The sequence below is a fragment of the Acanthopagrus latus genome, chromosome 6 (assembly GCF_904848185.1).
Source record: "Acanthopagrus latus isolate v.2019 chromosome 6, fAcaLat1.1, whole genome shotgun sequence".
Classification (NCBI taxonomy): Eukaryota; Metazoa; Chordata; class Actinopteri; order Spariformes; family Sparidae; genus Acanthopagrus; species Acanthopagrus latus.
The window spans coordinates 28,423,018-28,445,221 of record NC_051044.1 but is presented as its reverse complement, the minus strand read 5'-3'; the positions used below and the strand labels follow the sequence as shown (position 1 = coordinate 28,445,221).

The window sequence follows — 22,204 nt, the reverse complement described above, 5'->3', positions numbered from 1 at the left end:
GTCATTGTGAGTAAGTATTTTTGAACTGTACAGTGGGAAGATGAGCCACCACTACGTGTAAAGTTCTGGGCCATGAAACCTAAACATTCAGCTGCACTTGTCTGAACGAATCCTTTACTGACTATGTACTCTACCTGTTGAGGCTTCTAAATCGCTGCCCAGGTCTTCACTGGTGCTGGCCAGAGGTGCCACAGGCTCCTCGTCTCTGTCCTCCACGTCAGAGTGAGTCGGGGTGTCTGGATCTTCGCTGTTACCCCCACAAGCAAGATCTGACTCTGCATATGGTGCAAACAAAAACAGGACAGCGGTGAGCCTTCATGTGGCTGAACAAGTGCACTGAGATCAGCCTGGAGTCACTTATGTGCATGTGCGTGTCTGTGTGTGTGTGTGTGTGTGTGTGTGTGTGTGTGTTCTGCACCTGTCTCTGTCTCCCCGGGGTTCCTCTTGACGAGGTCATCTCTCTTCTGTCGTGCAGCTGCCTTCTTCTCCACCGCTAAACAACACAAATATTTATGAACCTGGTGCACTAATCGTACCGGAAATAAAAAAAAACATGCAAGGCAGTCCGGGTCAATTTGCAAATGCATCCTCCATGCTGCTATTCCCTGAGTGATTCCCAAACCGCCGCCCTGTTTTTATGTCACACTCACTCGCAGCGGGCTTCAGCTTCTCGTTTTTCTTTTTCCTCCATTTCCAGGGCTTGAAGATGCGTCCCAGGCTGGCCAGCTTGCTGTTGCGGCGGACGGGAGGCGTACGAACCCCTGAGACCAGGCAACCTGAATGCAGCACCCTCTGCTGGTCCATCACATCTAGGACACAAAGCAAACAGAGCTGAAGCCTAAAATAGGCAGCGGGCGACAAGATCCACCACGAACACAGACGTTAGTCACATCAATCACTGCTCCAATGAGGTGAGGACTGAAGGAAGTCCTTAAATCACTTCTAACTCAATTGGCTGAATACTACTAACCCCATCGTCATGTGAGAGGAGCAAATGTGGGTCACTTGCTGTAAATGCCTTATTGATTCCAGTCTAATTTCTGAGGAGCAGCGAGCAGTGGGGGGAAGACAGAGAATTGCATTGTTGGTGTGTGACTCACACGGTTTCAGGGCAGCCAGACCTTCCTGGCCCCAAACAGGCAGACAATAGAGCGCTTCTAAAAGACCACTTGAAAGACACACAGCGAATAAATAAAATCAGCTTCAGCACAACTGCCTTCTCTCGGGTCAGTGCAGACAGCTGCAGTCTGCAATCCTCACTGATTTTATACTATTTTAGGCTGCGTACTTCATGTACTTCGAGAAGAACACAGGAATGTACAGCATGATTTGATCACATACATTAGTGACAGCCTGTACAAATGTTACAGCCTGCTCCTGGCGGACTGGTATTTGTCAGAGCATTATTTCTGGGTGCTGACAAGGATCGTTTACAGTGTTTTGGAAAGCCTATTGGTTAAGGAGGACCGACACTGCCAAAATAAAAAAATCAATCAATGAAGAAATGGCTCCATGAATAAATTAATGCCTAATAGGTAAAATTAATACAGAACCAAATATGTCAGTAAATATATATGGCAGTTAAGAGAAAGTTAAATGAATCAAAGCAAAATTATCAAAACATTCTATGAATTAATTCAAGCCTACTTTTTTAAAATACTATTTTTGATGTTTAAAATAAAAATGTATTTAGGGAGTCATTTTTAATTTTTTCAGTTTCAGTCCTCCATAATATTTGTTTTGGGGTGGAGGAGTCTCATAGTTAAGATCCTCATGTTTTCACATAATCCTTAAAAGTATATTTTGAAATAAATATTTTAAATATATTTCATCTATTTCTGTGTTGAAATGAATATTCCATTAATAGTTTGGGGGACAAGCGACCAAACAAGGAGCTGAAAGTGAGCTGAAGATTCTCCAGTAATGATTCTGTGCAGGCTTATTACTAAAAGGGAACCCCTTTCAAAAATGTTGTCTTTTTTGGAGTTACTTTAGTGTTAGAAACATGTAAGAAATTCTATTATTCTTGCAGGTAATAATAACCATTAACCATTTGGTCAATAAAATGTCAAGAGCAAAGAGACAAATGGCCCAGTGCTGTTTGCCCAACAAACAAAACCATCCTCACAGAGCTGGAACCAGAGAACATCTGACACTGGTGCTCAAAAAAAAAAAATCACTCAAAAGATTATTTAACTTTGATCGGCAAATCAATTACTGGTGTGCAGACGCTTTGACATCTCGGCGACTGTCAGTCAATGATTATTCCTCTTAACTGGTACTCGGACCGCTCAAAGCGCACTTAAGCCTGCAGGCTGTGCTGTCGAGGAGGCATCACATCGACCGACAGACAGGCAGAAGAACCACAGAGGCCGACTGAGCTGACTTCTGCATCAAGCGGCAAAGAGAGAGAGAGAGAGAGAGAGAGAGCTTCTTTGGAGAAGGGACAGAAATAGGCACTCCCACACAGTCTGGCTCCACAACAAGCTGACACCTCAGGGAGCCTACAGCTGAGTCGTGGGCCGAGCACGATCGCTCCATGAACGCTTTCATTTTCTGTCAGCAGCCTCTAAATCCACAACATCTGCTCATTTATATCCCTTAAGAAATTAATTACATACACTTATTTCCTGCTCCAGTAACATAATAAGAAGACAAAGGGAAGTGATTCATACTGAGATACACCACAGGTGTGGAAGGATTTGGCAGGATATGGTGGTGATGGCATGTGGAAACCAGCCAACTTAATGGCAGCCAAAGTAAAAGTGCAACATATTCAGTGCGACACTAAAAGCAGAAGGTAAAGGTAATGATCATCTAAATTTTCAATACATCTGTTGATTATTGTCTCCATTCAGTAATTAGTTCTTTGGTCTATAAAATGTCATTTGAAATGGTGATCAGCGCTGATCAGTGTTTCCCAGAGCCCAAGATGACGTCCTCACATGACTCTCTGTGTCCACAACCCACAGATATTCAGTTTACCGTCACAGAGGAGTAAAGAAACCGGATACACTAAGATTTAGGAAGCTGAAATCAGAGCATTTTGGACATCTTTACTTAAAATCACTCCATCTCAGCAGATCTAATAAAAAGCAAGGTCAAAATCTGACTGACATTGGAAAAATATTCCCTAGTTGTACAAAAAAGATGCAGCTAGCAGCCAGCGATGTCGTCCAAACATTCAAGTGGCTGCAATACTTACACAGCCTCCCAGCACAGATACAAGCCAGCAACTATTCAACATCAAAATGTTCACAAGCATTCATTATTCATCAGGCCCCAACCGATGGCTATATTTCATTATCAGCTTTTTTTCTTTTTCTTTGTTTAGTGTAAGAATCTTTAGAATCTTTATCAAAAATATTATGGCTTTATATATATCGTGAGATCTACCAATGTTATCATGCTGTTATCATGCGACATAGCAACATTTAACATTAACATTAGCTTTTTTTTATTTGAGCATGGTGGCCAGAGTACGCACAGGAAGTCAGTCAATCAAGCAGTCCTACACCATTTAGCATCTTAATGACACAATACAACACAATATAATACAGTAGGTGTGTGCCTCTGGCCTGTGGTCCACCTTCAAGTTTCAGGTTTGGCTGTACAAGGGAAAAAGTTTAAGCCCTGTTTTAGTCTAAAATAAGTCAGAAAACTGATACATTTTACATTTGTGTGACCAACATCCTAAAACCCGAAGAATTTTGTAGCTGATTAAATATAAAAAGCAGCAAATCCACTGGAGCATCTAAACCAGAGACATTTTGGCATTTTAGATGACCAGTCCACTTTTCATAAAAGCTGGCAATCTAAAGACACTGTTCAAGCTGTTTCATCTGCCAACAGCTTATTCTCACCAATAATTCTCACTGCATTTACAAATGCAGTCGAACAGACCTGTTACCCATTACTAACATCCAGACTACGCGTACAACATAAGGCCAATAGTAACTTGAGTGAACTGATCCATGAGCAGCAGCTTTCACCGACGACCAGAAGCTTCTTGGCTGCCAACAATGAGAAGCAGGTCAGTCGCCCAAGTCATGTGTGCTTCGCCCAGGATGCAATGAGGAATTCAGGTCAAGCCTGTCGTTGCTGCAGCAGCGCACCCAGGGTCAGGCTGCCGTTGCTATGGTTACCACGCTGGATGCTGCAGAAAAGGCCCTCGGAGGCAGAGAATCACCACGGCATGAGGAATAGGGAGTTGCTGGGTGGATGGGAAGGCTGTTGCCACACAGAGAGACGGAGAGCTGCGGCCAATCACGGCCAAGGGTGTAATGATGCATAATGTAAGTCGGGATGCCGCTGTATATTTAATTTGCGAGTTGTGCTGAAATATTTATTCAGGTAGTAGGGTCTGAGTGAGCACTGATGTGTTCCAGCTGAAGCTGAAGTGTCGTCTGTCCAAGCAGGGGAATAAAAATGTCAGAGTCAGCTACTGTACAGTGTCCTGACTGATGAGGGTTCTCTGTCATCCAGGTCATTCTAAGTGCTATAAGGTAGGCAGATGGACTGGCACAGTGTACTGTAACCTAAAGAAACAGGAAAGGATGGCACGCAACCCAGAGCAACTGGAAATGTCACAACATCCCCATCCCCATCTCACACACACACACACACACACACACACACACACTATGACTTATCTGTAATGGATTAAATGGTTTGTTTTGTTTCATTATCAGGTTGTAATTAAGGAAGTGATGATTGTTTTATCACAGAAGATATCAGCATTAAGATGAACCCATCACTACAGACCCTCTGCTCAACGCCACAGGTCACTGTGGGGACATTAAAGGAACATTCAACTGATATCATGGGATGAACTAACACGGTTAAGCGCCACACATGGTCCCAAAGTCAAAGACTACAAGTCCCGACACACACGTTACATCAACAACACTGCGTTTCAGGGTAAACACTTGGTGTGCGCTGCCATAACCCGACTACAGATAAGAGCAATATGGAGGCGAAAGCTAATACTTGGGATTAACACTCACATATGAGAGGAGACAGCGCTGTCCGGTCCTCCAGCTCTCCCTGTTCACATCATATGTTCCCACAGGAGCCGCCGGGCTCACACTCTGCGGACTCTTGAGGGTTTCACAGCCGAAGTTTATTTCGGGAGACGAATTAAAATACTCTGTAGGACAATAAGCGAGTTCAAAAAAAGAAAAAAAGAAAAAAAGCTGCCAGACGTTAGTTTATCGGCGACGGGGCGCGGAAACAAAGTGTGGGCGACCGGGAAGCATCGGCGGATAGCTGCGACTGTTGATATGCCATGTGGGCCCCGCCCCTCTGGACGGGAGGAGCAGGGCAAGTAAACTGACACACACTCATCCTCTGCTACATAACAGTGCTTCATATTGTATACTACAGTAGGTCATAGTAGTACAGTACTGTAGGTCGTAGTAGTGCAGTACAGTAGGCCATACACATGCTGTTAACAGCTGACTTATGGCTGTTGCCTCATGTTTTTTGTATGAATATCAAATACACAACTTTTGAGAACATGCGCTCCGGTAAAGCTAAAAACAGTCAGCTCTCTTCATTATGGCCTTTATCTTCTCAAGTATGGGATTTATGAATGTGAGTATGAAAGACCGAGGTGACAATGCGATTTTTAAATAGCACTTTTTTTAATTATCTGACCAACACTCCAAAACATGTGCAAATGCAGTCTGTTATCCTATAAGACAAAGAAGTGAAGTGCAATAAAAGATCAGAGGAGTGGCTTCTTTTTTTTCCCTTTCGATTTCAATTGCTAAATCATTTCATCATTTCAAACCTCGGATTTGATCACCAAATGGAATAAACACTTCTCCAAAACAGTTTTACCTGACATTTGTATTAGACTGTATTCGATCTATCTACCTAATAAACTTGCAATATACTGTATGCCAATATACTTGCAAAACATCCATAATAATATCCCTATATTATTCAGCATATGTGAATGAATTCTTTACACTATGGGAAAGTCTATGAATAAATCAGGTCAGATATGTGGGAGAAGAAAGAGAATTCCATATCAGAGGATATGCAGTTTTAATGTCCTCTTCAAGCACTTATTCACATAATACCTCCAAAAGGGCCTTAATTCTTAACTAGCTTTAAAGCAGCTACAAACAACTTTTATTTGTTGTTGATGCTGGCGGCCCCTGTGGTGAGAAGTGGTACGAGCAGTGGGCCGCTGCCTCATGTGGCTAAGATCATGATCTGGCGTAGCATGTACATTTTGTTTTCGAAAAGACGGAAGGAAAGATGTAATGTGGTTTGATACCATTTTTCTTTTGTAAACACATGTATATGCAGGGTGCATATGAGGTAATGTTTCTTTTTGTGGGTAAGATTAATAACTGCAATATGACGATGGTGAAACAAAGTGTCCTTTGTTTTTGTGCCGTTAATACACCTAGGTTAGCCAACATGTAGCCTACAGCTAACCAATTTGGTTGCCCTTTCTGTTATTTTGTATAGTATCAATATTCCGTCATGATACTATATCAATGCAGGGTATCAGACCCAGTGACAGGCATTTAGAATAACCAGACATGGCCAGGTTTCTCTGATGGTTTGCTTATGTCGGTCATCAGTTTTAAATTGAAACTGTTTTACAACCAGATAAAATCTCCTTGTAGTGTATCTAAGGCATCCTTGTCAGCAGGTATTGGATTATGTATTGTACATATTAAAACATCACTTAAGTTAGTACAGTTCATCCTGAGGGGGATATGAATGTGTCTATCAGGTTTCATGGCATTCTATCCAGCTTTTCACCTCAAAGCTCACTTAACCTCACGATGGCGCTAGAAAAGAAGTCAGAGGCTCACCAAAGTCATGACGCAATCCATCGGTTGTTGTTGGAGATTTGTCAGTCTGGTCGAAAGCGGTGGACTGACCAACTGACAGAGTGACATTACCATCCTTAAAGCCACTCTGCTGACGTGGCCGCAAACATTAAGGCAAGTTGACATAGAAATGTCAAGCTGCTACTTAAGGTCAGAGAATTACACCACAGAAAATACCACAGGGGATAAAAGAAGAAATAAACTCACACACGCCGTGAAGTCTCTCTCTCTCTCTCTCTCTCTCTCGCACACACAACATGAATACTCAGGAATCCAGGAATACCGTAATCTTTTTTTTTTTTAATCATATGAAATGTGTTTTTTTGTTTTTGCTTTTCGATAAAAAAAGGGCAAAACACTTTTTTAAAACCAATTCTGGAAAACATTTTTCCTCTACCTGCATGCACTCCATTGCCTCAGGGGACTAATTATTAATAATTCAGACGGCATCACTTGGTGTGTAAACAAACCCTTTGTGGCTTCAGATCGATTTACGAGAAGGCCACTCGTACATTAACAGCAGGACGGGCTGAGCTCCATCAGAGATGATAAAAGTCAATAGCTGGATTTCTCCTCGGGGACAAACAAGCAGTAAGCAAAGAATGTAAACAGAGGTGTAGGATACTCAGCGGACATGAATCTCATTCAGTATTTACAAGGCTTCATTTAATATGGCCGAGGATGGAGTGAGGGCCAAGAGGGTGCGCACACAAGTTATGATCAGTTAATAAAAACACTGACAGATGACCTCAAGCCCGCCACAGATGAAGAAATCTGAAGCGACTGCAATAATGCAGTGTTCGCATAATAGAAGCAGGCGGGGCCTCAGTGGGTCGAGTCAAACATGCAAGTGACATTAACGAAAGGGAAACATTTTCACAGCCGTAATTAATACCATTAACAATGGCTGCATCCTGCTTAAGATTGTGTCAGAGTCTGATAGTCTCGCTGGCGTACATTAGTGGGACACTCATCTCAACATCTCTTGAACTAAGTCACTAATGATATTAGTCACACCTGTGTCATTTAATTACTAGCTGCCGAGTGAGACAAATTGGTCATGCCAGCCTCCTAGTCATAACAACCATCAGAGACAACCGGACTCACTAAAAGCTACAAGTTCTTCCAACCGCATTGTAGCGTTATAGGGTTGCTAGGCAGATCAAGGAAGAACGATGAGGAATGTGACTTTGCTAGCTCGAGGTGCTAGCTAGCTACTAAATTGAAGGTAATAGCCATGAGTTTCTGGGAGGTCAGTGAGGAAATGATTATGGGTGATACTTCTGGCGCTAGCCTAAGTAACAGTATCATAAGTACTGATGCACTTTTAAGGCTTTAGAAGTGTTAGCTCAGTGGGCAAAGCAACATTGATAGTGTGAGTAGTATATACAGGGTAAAGTTGTTAACCGTAGAGCTTCAGCACTGAGTGATACGTTGTGCCAGTCACTGTAAGAAAGACGATTAGTGTCCTGTTACCATAGAACATGCTGGTTCTCTTTAAGCGACAGGACGAGCAGGAAGTTGTGCGCATAATTCGTACAAGGCATCATGGGGGGTGGGGAAAAATGTGGATATGAAGGATATATTTTAGAAATTGTATAATCATAACACCAAACTAATTACGAAATAATAATGCAGTGTCTAGAAATAATAATACAGTATGGGGAGCCTTCGGCACATTTAGTAAACAAAGACAGAATCCTGCAAATTAAACTGAGGTTAGACAATTCACTCTAGCTGCACAGGCTTTATTCACTGAACTGAGCAGTTACACGGGAGCCGGCAGAAGATGGAGAAACGTGCTCTCCATCAGCAGTAAAACAGTTCAAACCTGCAGCTATCGAGTGTCCATTTGTGGGACAATTTCCACCAAAAGCACTTTACAATCGATTGCCAACCTCAACACATTCTGACTGATAGTGGAGAGAGCCGGTGTTTCTCTGTTCAGCCACAAAGTAACTGAATTTAGGGGGAATAATATTGATAGCCGGGCATAATGTTCAGAATCGACAAAAGATGGTCCATAATATTAGACACGTTATAACTCAGTAGCTCTGCGCGGAGGGATTTAAAACTGCAGTCCTGTGCATTAAATGTAAGAAAGATGACATACTGCAAACGTCCATACAGCTTATGTAAAATCAAGAAAGCTCTCACTATAAAATGACTATCAATAATTTGAAAAATCAGCTGGCCCACGATAGAAAATGTCTTTGGTTGATTGTTGCACTGAACTTTTCTGGACATTACCAGCGAGGGAGCTGTATGCGTGAATTCAAACGTATGAATCATCTGGAGCAGACACTAAACGGACTTTACTCCGGCAGCTCTGTATCCGTGTAATGGTTGACTAAAGCCCGTGTGTGAACAGAGCCGGTCCTTGTCCGAAGAATTAACAGCAAGCGGGTGGGCGCGTAGATGACATTGCAGTGTGGCTGCGTCACACTCTTCCCGGCCTGCCTGTATATTGCTTTCCAGTCTTCAGCTGATATTGCGGATACAGGCTAATACATAAAGTAGAGATACCAAAACAAAAAAAGGTCATCATATGGATGAGTCCTCCACTTCTTCCTGCGCAATCTACCCACTTGGCTATTAGGTGGATGAGGATGTGTCTGAGGCAAACAATCTCAGAAAGCAGCTTTAGATCCCTGGATAAAGATGGCACATAATCCAAAATAAACCATAAAATACTCTGTCTATCAATGCAGTATCTGAATCTCATTATGTAAGAATTACAGAATTGTTTATCATATTCACCTCTAAACCTTAAGGCGTGTAATAAAATCTGAAAGTGACGAGACCACTCAAACAAAGCGAGACCCCCTCTTTTGCACGTGTGCACTCTGGGTTGCTGATAAAATGTGGGGCGGTATTCTTTTCTGTAGCTGATCGCTGGCGTTGGCTGCATCTGTTCAAACCACCGACCATCCTTCTTCTGTTTAAGAAGCCGTGTGTCAGACGCAGCAAATACGACATCATCAAACACAGCCCGTATAAATACCTATAATGTCTGCTGTGTTCAATCAGTAGACACTCGGATCGGCAGGATGTCAAATTCTTGAAACGTGTGCCCCAAGGCTCTGCGTTCCAGCAGCTCTATCTGAAAGATTAAAGCTGGGATCCGCAGACTACAGCCCAAGATGTCATGTAAAGCTCTGTGCGACCCACCAGGCGGTCTGTGGGTGACTGACTGTGTTTTCATGACGTGTTTAACATTTAACTTCTAAACAGGCATTTCATTCTGACATAAAGACATAAATCTAATGTTCATAAAACCCTTCTGCTGCTGCTGCTGCTGCTGCTGCTGCTGCTGCTGCTGCTGCTCCGCTCCAGTACTGTTCCCCTTTAAATCTGCTGAATCATTCATCAGGTACAGCCACCGCCTGAGCAGCCTGCGAGCCAATGCAGCGTCACAGTGACAGATAGAGGACTGTAGCTGTAGGGAAGACACAGCCTCGACTGCGCAGAGTGTGTGAGCTGCAAACAGAACAGTCTCTGGGATTCCACTGGAGGGGATGTTTCAAGGTTGGGCTCAGGCTCAGTTTCTCGGGTCGGACTTGGAGTCCCCTGGACGAATTTTGGGTCCATCAGTTTATGTTTTTTTTTTCTCGTTTATGTGATGTCAGATAATGACACAGTGAAAAACGGCGATTTCCCAGAACTCCTCAGGTTATTTAATCTGACACCCTAAAACACGTTCAGTTTACAACCACAGAGAACAGTGAATGGCAGTCACTCCTCACACTTGAGAAAGCTGGATCTAGCCATGTATTCCTCCAAATCCTCCAAAATTCATGAGGTTAGCTCGAGTTAAATCAGAACATCAGTTTCGGTGCTGATGGGTAGCTTTCATTTTTACTTTCAAGGCGCTTCAAATCCAGCAACCAGTCTCAGCAGACAGATTTTTGCAGCTGCTGCCCCCGCCCCCCTCCTCCTCTTCCTTCTCTTCACACTGCTGACAGATTCGAGTCAGTCAAAGAGATCAGTCTCTCCATGTCTACTCTGGGCTTAAGCGCTTGCTTTAATTACTTCTGCCACAGAGAGCAAAGTATCTCTTTTTTTGCAATTGAGCTCTCACTCGACTGTTTCTGCTCCTTATCTCTGTGGGACTCGGTGTAGATTTTTGTAAAAACAAACGTCGGTCTCGGGACCTTTATTCTCGCCATCCCCTGGCATCCAAGTGGTCATATCGCGGCTCTCTGTTTCCATTTGTCGGCCCTTCCTATCCCCTTGTTGTGAGGATGAGGATGTCATAGGGATCAGCTGGATGCTCTGGTGTGCTCTCATGTGCAGCATATTGCTTTTACTCGGCTCTGAAAGGAATTAGGTCAGCACATGAAACATTCATAAAAGATACATCATGTGTAAATGGCTGACAGCTTAAGTCGAACAGCTCCCCCCGACAACATGACTTAGCCCGGTCGCTGGGTAGATCTGCGCCTCCGCCAAACACATAGTGAACCTCTGTCTTTCTTAAAAAGAAGGCATTAACATCTTACTGCTGGAGTGTGATTGCAATTCCAGCGTTTTAAACTCAATAAGGGCACAGAACAAAAATGTACACATGCAGAACAACAGCTGTTTTAAACTATAAAGGCACATATTTAAGTCTTACTGCGTGTATGACATCCTTGTTGTTTACAGATCCCATATTCAGTTGTGGGGGGAGGGGAGACAGTATGTCCGTGTGTATATGTGTGTGTGTGTGTGTGTGTGTGTGTGTGGCGGGGGAGGGGGTACAGTACATCATTTCTGTTTGTGCCGCCGCTCATTCACGTCTGTATGTGGAGAAAAAGACAATCTATCTGAATTCATTTTTTTTCCCCCTCTGTTCTCTGAAAGAGAAAACCGCCTCGGAACAGAATTTGCATATCGTTACGTGTTATCCTTTGATGGTAATTGCATCCTGTGATATCAGACGATTTGTTCTTGATTCATGCAGCATGACTGTCAAATCACTGAAAATGTACGATATCAACTCATTTTGAGGACACTTTGTCAACTGCCTGGTAGCCAAAAATCTGCTGTTACGCAGAATTTCAATCTCAAACTCGAAATCCCACCTTTCTTTCTGTTCTTTCTTTAAAGCCCCAGAAAACCAGACACTGAGTATTGTGAGTAACCTTTACCTGAGTGTGTTTCTGCTGCTTCAAAGTGATTGTTTAAGGTGGGGTTGTAATGATCCATCAATCCAAATCCGTACATTGATTTAATGATTAATGATCAAACAACATTGATGCAAAGTCAAAACATCGATCCATATTATCATCTTTAGGTTACGCCTTTATTCTGAAATTCTAGCAGGCAGCGTCAGGTTTTCCATATGAGCACACCTTCTTCCTAAACACAAGGTTAGGCTGGAGTAAACGTGCATGCAGACTTAAATTCTCAACCATGATGTGCCAAAAGCAGAAAAAGGGGTGGCAGCTTCCTCCATGACTGATTGTGTTAAATGGGCAGATGATATCGTCTCATATCGACTGCAGGCCACTGAACTGAATCAAAATTGAAATCACATCACAGGAGATCTTGAGATATCGCCAGATATCGTATTGTTGTCCATACAATATCCTATCAGGAGGAAACTGGTGATTTACATCTCTGGTTTAAGGTCTATGTCAGCACTCAGCATCAGTCCACACCCCACACACAGAATGTATACTTTACTCCACCTATGGACAGCTTAACTCTTTCCTTTTCCAAACCACAAAACTTAAATAGAATTACATAGTGAGCTCAAAGATGGCTGACTTCACACAGTTCCCTCTGCAGCCACGAAAAGTTTTAAAGTCACTTCACGTACGCAGCAGTTCTCCACCAGAACTGAAAAAAAACACTTTGATGAGCAAAGTCAGTGCAGTGCAGAGTTTGGTTAGGGATTCTTGAAAAATCTCTCAGTCGGTGGAGGCCTGCTGGGAAACTCTGGACTCTGTTTCTGAAGTTCTTGCTGCTTCCCTGTATCTACCACATGAGAGTCCCTCACGTGGCGGCGTTTGTCCTCTCATTGCATTGGTGGAGGGTGATGTCATGTTTTGTCCTGCTGCTGTGCTGCTCCCCGGGGCTCTGTAGTCAGTGGGACCCAGGGACGTCTCTGCGTCGCGCATAATGGCACGAGAGATGAGTTGGCACAAAAAAAGAAAAAAAAAAAAAAAAAATGAGGTGCTTTTGAATTAGCCGCTGTACCACTGTGCCTCAGCCAGCTAATAAAAAAAGAATCAATGCTGCACCAAAGACTCAAGGGTAAAACTCACTGTTGGAACAACCTATTACCGTCTCAGCAAAGTCACATTTTCATTTCAGCCCTACATAAGAGTCCCATCTCTCCTGCAGTGCTCCACATTAACCATACCCATGCTGTCCACGCGAAATCCTTCACTGCTTTCAGATGTTCCGCTTTCGAAATAGACATGCGATCCATAAAAAACTCTGAGATGTTGCATCAGCTCTAAAAATACCCACAGAGGGCCATCGAGTTAAGGAAAGTTTGTTTTTTTCTGTGTGGAGTTTTCTGTTTCAACCACCCCTGATTGAATTTCAGAAGGTTTTCAAAGCTTCCTCTAACGCTGCCTGCACAGCGTTCATCCCTTCTCACAGCCTGAGGGTTTGATTTGGCATGAAGGGAATCTTCATTTAAAGCACGGCTCACTTAAAGCCTAATTCCAAACTCATCTTAAACCCCGCAGTATACCGCTGAGTAATCCTGAGTAAGTGTGTGTCCGGTCCCTCTCCATATGCAGCACGACCTTGGACGGGCCATTTGTCCCTATTCTTTGCGAGAGGTCAGGTGACTGCAGTGCTGGACTCCTTGTGACAGTGACAGCTTACCTCATTTATGCTACATCCATCCATCTGCCAGGAAGAGCCCTCTTGTGGCAGTTTCGCCCACTGATTCACTTTCAACTGCTCTTGACCCCACTTAGCAGCATTTTTCGGACCGTTCCTACTGCGCAGGTGTTAAACATGCCTTTCAAAATTCTCCATTTTTTATCTCTGCTCAGTGTTTTCAAGAGGGTCGAACTGCAGACCTCATTGGTCAGATTATGGAATAATAATATTGACTGTGTGAAATATGCTGAAGCTGCACACTGCCTCACATGTTAGGCTGTCAGTCGGTTCACCGCTCTGGTCAGGACTGAGATATCGCAATGCAATTAAATTTTCTGCAGACCTTCGAGGGGGCCTATAATTCTCACATCCAGCTTGTTGTTCTCAGACTGCACAAGATTAGCTTGCATGAGTTAGCGTGCTCAGTGGCATATGACAGCTTTAAACGCAACATTATTCACTGATCTTGGTGAAACTGGATCAGATTTTAAGGAGAAGCAATTCGTGGAGCTTGCTAGCTTGCTAGCTTTTGTCCCAAGCGACTTACAGTAAGTATATTTGTCACAAGAGAGAATACAATTAGCTGCAATTGGCAGCAGTTAGTGGTTACTTTTGCAACAAGTAAAGCTCTCTGTCCATCAGGAAACTAAATCACAGCGTTCAGGAACAGCAGATGTAGGACATCAGAGGGAAGACCAGAAAATCCTTTCTCCACAAAATATGATCCAAATTACAGCCCTGGTGTCCTGTGTGAATCACCTCGAATACAAAAAGACAGACTAAGCGGGTGGATGGGGGCATCCCTGTGGAAAAAAACACTGGAAACCTAGTATTCAGAGCAGTCGTAAAGCCTAGGCTCTTCACTCCAGGGATTACTTTTACATACATTTACCACATTATTTGAAGCTTTGTCCATGTTTAGCATGAACATCCGATATTGTAACATCATATAAATGACAGAAAACGAGGGAACGCATATTAGGTCCCTTTCAATTCAGTTCTACTGAAGATTAAACTTACTGACTCGTGATCCCCTGACTTTGCCATGGCAAAGTCTTGCTTTTACTAAACTGTCTCGACAACAACTGGATGAATTATCATGAAATTTACAGAAGATTACTTGTAATCACTCCTCTTTATTTGTCATCTGACCATCAGGTCAAATTTTTAATTAGCGGCTCATGGCCAAAACAATGACAGCCCATCAGCCTCGGATGCTGATGTGTGTTTTTGTTTAATTAGCAAATGGGTGACCTCTAAAGGGAGAAAATGCACCGAAGTGCCCTCTAGGGTGCCCTTCCAGCAGAGAAAGGCAATGCAATGCCATCCATGCTGTCCTATAAAATTCACTGGCTTCCGTGTGCCTCAAAATGCTCAAATAGTCTATAGCTCGCTGTGTGTGAGACGCCGGTGTATTAGTTAAACACTTTTGATCTTCACCAGGGTTTGAAAATGTCTCACCGAATGCGTCATGACCGGTCCTCACATGCAGCCCTTTTTATTTTAGTCAACCCTCATTATCAATTTTTGGTATCAGTACCAAAAATGAGACTATGGAGAACACTGGAAGACATTTTCAGTGAGCCCCCAGTCTATGCCGCGGAGCTTTGTGACAATTGTCTTGCGATTCTTTACAGATGACTTCTCCCTCGAGACGACTGTACACAATCACACCAGAATGACATTTTCTATTAGCAACAACACACACCTTTCATCCCATCGCATCTCCAACTGCAGTTGCTGTGAAACGACTCATTTAGCACATGCTGAGCTGAACATGCCTGTGGGAGGGAGCTGCCAGGTGCCAGGTCGGCTATTCTCTCTGTTCAATCACAGCTCTGAATATGGAATGAGACAAACTGGCTCATGTATAGGCTTCCCGATTAATAAAACATGAGGCGCCCTGATTCAAATGAAAGGAATCCTAATCTCCTCATCAGGCCCCCTCTGCCTCTTCTGTCTGAATGTGAGCACTAAACCCGGGCCTATCTGTAGAGGAGAGGTGCGGGCGGGGTGGTGGTGGTGGTGGTGGTGGTGGTGGTGGTGGGGGTCATTGGTTGGAGGACAGCGGAGGAGTCCAGGGAGAAGGCCTTTCATGTTAGAGCAGCATGTCAGATTAGTGCAACAGCAGCAGCCTAAAAAGGGAGATGAGGGGAGAAGGGGAGAGCCTCCTGCAGGCTCCAGGGACTGACAGGGCTCCTCTAGAGGTGCGAGTCTCCATCGGACGACGACTCAGCTGTCAACGAATCGATTGCAAAACGATACTTGTGCCATTCACGTTTCTTGTATCTACAATATTTATCCATCGATATTGTTTTCACATGGCAATTCAATGTAAGGCATCTATTGACTCTGCTGCACACACCTCTCTCAGCGTTGACATTGCCTCCGATCCTGGCCAATTAGCTGGGCCTGCTGTAACAGTCATTATTTATGGCTGCAGACGTGCCTCTCATCCAGGTCGTGCTTCCCAGCAAGGTCATAAGATCCTACATGTGCCCCAAGATGTCCTTTTAAAAAAAAAAATACTCTGTGAGTTTTTATTGTCACTCGCAGACGAGCTCTGCCTCCCTCCAATATGCCTTCTAAATAAGTAACGTCCGCCCACAGTTCAAAGCATGGGAGCAATGCCGCTTTATTAATTTAGCTTTATTGTCCAGCTTTAGGCCGGACAATCATCAATCAGCGTAAGTGGCAGACTCTCGATTATACTCCATCCCTGCATCGATGCAGAGTCTTCCACGTCCATGTCGAGATGCATCTCAACAAGACATTTCCACACCTCTAGGCACCTCCATCAAGTCAATCAGTGTGCATCAGAGAAGATGGCCATGGTTTGATGCTTAGTTCAAGCTATGGCCTGAACTGAAGTCACAACATTTCAGTGTTATCAGGGTGTCAGCCAGCTTCACCACTTCACCGCTGTAGAAGCACACTAGAACACAGGTTGACAACACTTTCTTACCAGGATCAATAAACAGGGAATATCCTTGGCTTGGATTTCCTGAAGCGAAAAATGAAAAAAGGTCACAGTCCAGGGTTCCGGTCAGGCTGCATAGACATGCAAACCAGCCTCCTCAACTGAAAAATCTTCCAGCAAATGTCCAGTCGCTGGGTGATATGCTGGATGAACTCAGGAGCTGGATGGCTTTTGAATGTGACACTAAGAACTGTAAAACTGTGGTTTTCGAGGAGATTGGCTTGAAGTTTCGATTTTTTGCTCAGCCATTGTTCCAGAGAGTATCCAATCACCGCATAACCTGACAAGAGATTTGGGTACGACCAAGGGTGGAGGTGTCTGCTCCATTTCAGCCTAACCCAGAGCACCTTTAGGTGCCAAAAAACTTTACAGAGGTGAACAACTCACAACCGACCAAGTCCTGGACAATCTATATAGAGTTACTGACAGGACCAAGAACTCATGACCTGCTTTTTTTTAATAGCGGAAACTTGAGGAAAGTCCTGCTGAGATACCACCAACACATCAGCTGCCTGCGGCGGTAACACGCTCGACCATGTTTACACTCCCTTCCCGGAATATAACAGGCCTTCCCTCATGACTTCTTCAGCTAATCAGATCACGTCTCAGTTCTGCCTCTGCCCGCATCTTGGCAGAAACTCAAGCAAGGTAGACCAATGATGCGAACCATGCAGCACTGTTCAGACCAATCAGGCTTGGCCTTATTTCACCACTTTAGCACTACAGAGTGGTATGTGTTTCAGCTGTCTGCGCGTGTCATCGCGGAAAAATGTGGTCCTCAAGACTCCAATTGTAGCAGGAACGACCGCAGAAGCAATTTTGAGTACTTTGCAAGGTGTGTGTGTGTGTGTGTGTGTGTGTGTTTGTCTGTCTGTAGACACATTTTCTCAATGCAATTGTGTCACAGCCACGCAAGATGCAGTCAAGACATTTTAAAGGTGGGTAGTGGTCCTGGAGACATCTTTTGTAGCTGGGAGGCCAAATTCGAAGATGAATGTGGTCTTACCCCTGAGTACTGAGTACTAATGTAATGATGTAGGAATGACAACTGAGTATTCATGGGTGGAACATGAAGATATTGACAGGCTGGTGTGACCCCCATCGCAAGATGCTCTATAGTTTTGAATTATATTTTAATCCTGCATTCTGGCTGAAGCACTTTTTCCAGTTGACATTTCCAGATATTAGCAGTTCACTTGGCAATGTTACAGTAACCCACTGAAGTAAACCCACCCATTGCTTCCTTAAAGCAGATACATACCAACTCTACCATTCATTCTGTCCAGTCCAACAGCCACTAATCTGTCGGTTCATCACTGCAGCCTTTAAATTCAATTCAAATCCATTAATTAGACATATCTTGTATGGGCTTTATACTGTAGTTGGAAAATGAGGAACAAACAAACATCGATACGCCCATTTGGCTTCGCTTATCAAAATCGCACTTGTCGTCACTGCCAGCAGACTGTAAAATTTGGAAGAATCTGAGTCATTCTGCCAAGTTCTGTTTTCAGGCACGTTGTAGTGTCACATTGCACCAGCGTCGTCTTTCTCCCGAAGAAAGTAACGAGTACTCGGTTTTTACGGCTCCTGCATATGCCAAAATCTAAAATGCAGCACCAATTCCGTCTTTGGGCCACGGTGTTTTGGCTTCACTTGCTGTTCTGCATCATCTGTAACTCCGGAGCCAGTGATGTAACCTGCATGTGCTGAACAAGGTGGCTGCTTATCGCCGGCTCCAAATGAAACGAACTGCAGAAGTCGAGAGATTTTAATCGACAGCACCGCTGTTTTGTTCTCTCTTCATTCGCCGGCTGGTGGAGCAAAGCCTTGTCAACCAGCCTGTCAGGTGGTAAGTTCTGCAGAACGTGTATTCAAGTTAAATCAGGGTCTCCGGTGCACCGTGCGCCTTATATGGCATGAAAATGAGCAGCATGAGAAACGGATCTGAAAGCATCAAGTGAGGGCTCGCTTCTCCAGCGCAAATGGCAGTTTACTGTTCTGGCTGTAGGCCGGGCCTCAGAGAAAAGACTTCATTTCCTTCCAACATCATTATCGGCGCATCACGACGGAAAGAAGAAGTCGTTCGTGTATGGACTCCAGACTATTGTGCTGCTGATTCACTGTGACATGGCCCAGCTGGGTGCCATGATAATGCCACCATCAGAGATCTGTCACTCCCGCTTCTCTCCCCCTTAATGGAGACGGTTCTCCAAGTGCCGGGATCAAAGCCGCAGTAGGGGTGCCAGGGCTACGAAAGGGTTAGCTCCGAGCCGAAGGGGTGGGGGGTGGAGGGATGGGGGAGGGCAGGAGGGTTTCTCACTGCTGCATTGCCCGAGCCCCTGTCTGCCTGACGCTGCGTAGGAAACGTCAGCTTTGGACGAAATCTGCGAAGGCGCTTTGGTTCGATCGAGGCTGAATTTGATGTGAAAGTTTGAAAAAAAAAAAAAAGGTAATGAGCGGGTATATCTCTGGACAATCCCTGCCAGTGTTGTCTCAGAGTTGCACATACACCAACGCTGTTACGTAACCATAACAACCACGACAACGTGACAAGCGCTGGATGCGAATCTGAGGGCAAGAGCACAACAATATCCACCGTTGGCAAGACAACTTGAAGATCCTTCCTGCGGTGTTGCTGTGGCCCTCGTATCTAAAGATAGCCAGCCCTGCGAAACGATCAAACAGACTGTAACATCACACACGAGTGGAAATGAGAGAGCAGCGCAGTATCTGTGCTATAATATGATACCAAGACTCTCGTCTCGTATATTGTACTGCAACCCCCGCACACATCAGATTCAGTAACTGAGCCCTTCATTTGTACACATACAACAGCTGTACAGTATCAGTTCATTGCTTCTTCTGCTAACACTCTGCCGTGAAACCAGTTGAATCCACAGTGCGTGGGCGATGACGAATGGCGAACAGCAGCAACACCGAGGACCTGCAGGTTGAAATGAGTGATTTATCCTGACTCCACATCAACCCAGTGCTCAATACCTGTCAAAACCGTGTATCTCACGGCTGCTGCCCGGTAGCTGTTGAGCAACGCTCAACGCCTGCCCAGCGATGCCCGATGGAGCTGTGGATCCAATCTCACAAATAAACGCGATTCACAGTCTAAGTGACATTTCACTTTGAATGGCTGGCTTGCTGTACATCACTGAGTGTACTGGGGGGGGAAGAAAAAAACCCACAACAACCAGTGAGTGGAGCAGACAAACACCATGTCGGCTCACAGTTGGAGAGCCAAGCGCTGCCTTCTGCCATTTGGATCACCATGGAAACAGCCAAATACACAACCAGCACTCTAATCGGCTCCGACTCGACATACTGCAGTCCATGTGTGATGGCAAGTTGGGCATTTCTGTCTTCCCCGTGCTGCAAATACACCTATTACACAGATAGAAAAATGGCGTCGCTCTCATTTATCATCCACATTCACGTTTGATTGGAGATGTCAGTCACAGCTTGGTGATATGGAGATATGAACTGGACAATGTGTGGGTGGCAGGAGGTAATATGCCACTTCCAGTAATCAAGCTGGTCTGCAAATCACCAAAATCAAGAGATGCAGCGCCTGCTGTCATTAACATACAGGCCTGATGAACACACAGCTGAATTACACCTAACTGGTTTGACACCAGTTGGTCTCATATGTTGCGTTTCACACATTTTCCTGATTCGTTCCATCATTATTACCACGGGTGGGAGAATTCCACAGAAGGCCTGCAACACGGCGAAGCAGTGAGTCCGTGTAGGGGAGAGTAAATGACGCACGTTTACAACACAACCTACGTCTGTTGCATACAAATTCACCGGGATCACCGCGGGTGTGATCGGCAGCAGGCGAGCCCCTGCACCGCGACGTGCTCCCCCCCGTACGCACGACCACCTGCCAAAGGCGACACACTAATAATGAGCAGATGACAGATGCCCAACATGCGTCTCAGGCCGCCCTCTCCCCTCTTTACCTGCTCTGTGCGCTTCACCCAGGCGGACCTCGGTGATGCTGCTCGGGTCACTCTGAGATCTCCCCCGCTGCAACACGCAGTCCTCGTCCAGCCCGTCCGACGATGCCATGGCGGAGAGCGAAGAAAAACGCGAGAGTGAAAGGCGTTACCACCACCGTCTGCCAAGGTCACCGGCATCAAGTGGTGGAGCAGGTTTGATGTGGTCGGACTGCTGCAGCTGCAGCTCCTGGTCCCCGATAAGCAGCAGTGCTGGGGAAATCCATTACGCGCGCAGCATCATGCCTCCTTCAGGCGCGGCTCGTAAACTCCTACTCCTCACATTTACATTCAATTTCTTTTGGTTTTAGAAGCAGGCGTTTCTACTGGTTTCGCGAAAGGAACGTGAGAGCCTGAGTGTCTGTGTGACACAAACCTATTCTTGAATACGTGTTCAAAAGTTGTTATCGATACTCACAAACGTACCAGAGCAGTTACAGCTATGCTGCCATGATGATAAACATGGGCAAACATCAATAGGAGTCACAGTATGTATTGATCTGTCAGACGCAAGAGCCTGATTCGGTGACCTAAACGTCTCTGTCTCTGTCCACAGAAACCTGGACCCAACTATGTCATAGCCTTCATCTTCAGAATATACACAGTGCGCTGTTCACTCAGCTGTACAACTCATCTTGATTCAGTGCTCACAATTTCGCGCTGTAATGGCTCACATCTGAGGCCACTTCTTAAATTCGGTAAATGTCCTACAGGCCGTGAAGGCAGCGCTGGATTCGCATCTTGAAACGTGAGGACTTTCTAAAGGGTAACTCCACAAAACACCAAGATGTGCTCACACGTCTTTGGGGGTACTGAAACAGAAGTGAAAAGGGTAGTATGAAGCATTTTGTGGCTCCAGAGGAAGATGCATGTAGTCTGATAAATTGCCTCCAGCGGGGCAGGAGGTGGCAGGAGTGTGAAAATGGTGTTATCCTTAAAGGTCAGTTTATTTAGGCATGAAAAAAAGATCTTTCTCCTCTGATTCAAATGTCTTCCCAAAAATGACATAGTGCTCTGTTAAAGGAGTGCAGTGCTTGACCAATGGAGGACAGCATCGCGAGTGTAACTGATGATCTGAGCACGCGAGAGGAAACTACATTTGAGCCAGCAACGGATTCTCACTCGTCATGCAGAGCAGAGCATCACCTGTTCAGCTGACCAGGAGGTGAAGGGTCAGCCTTTACCTCTCTGACTCTAAATGAGACTCACTATAGCTACACGTCATAGTGGCTGTGTTAGATTTGTGTTAACATACATTTATAGAGGGATTTTCAGAAGCGGATGTGGGTTTTATTTAATTAAGACCTTTTTTTTAGGGCTGCAAATAATTATTAGAAAAACATGAAAGAATTGTCCTAGTCCTTGAGTAAAGCTTAACTTGACGCTTTATGTGGATTGTTACACAGAACCATGTGCAGTCATCACAATGTTCATCACATGTCTACTGAGAACAGGCATCAGTGCCGTCCTTTGCTCTTCTTTCATGAAGAATACTCTCCATTACTTCCAACTGATGCTAGCAGCAG

General features: G+C 44.7%; 1 protein-coding gene across 2 annotated transcripts in view; it reads right to left on the bottom strand.

Annotated features, from left to right (window-relative positions):
• The window catches only part of phactr3b (phosphatase and actin regulator 3b), a 52,053-nt gene extending 31,150 nt beyond the window's left edge, over positions 1-20,903 (bottom strand). Inside the window, exons 1-4 of one of the 2 annotated variants that reach the window (XM_037101788.1) lie at positions 20,643-20,903; positions 651-809; positions 419-493; positions 135-275 (exon numbers count right to left, since the gene is read on the bottom strand). In XM_037101788.1, coding sequence (XP_036957683.1) covers positions 135-275; positions 419-493; positions 651-809; positions 20,643-20,751 — 484 coding nt within the window. In that variant the 5' untranslated portion in view covers positions 20,752-20,903. Of the gene's footprint in view, positions 1-134; positions 276-418; positions 494-650; positions 810-5,006; positions 5,287-20,642 lie in introns of those variants that run through there. The other variant, XM_037101789.1, reaches the window with a different exon arrangement.
• Positions 20,904-22,204: the final 1,301 nt, after the last annotated feature.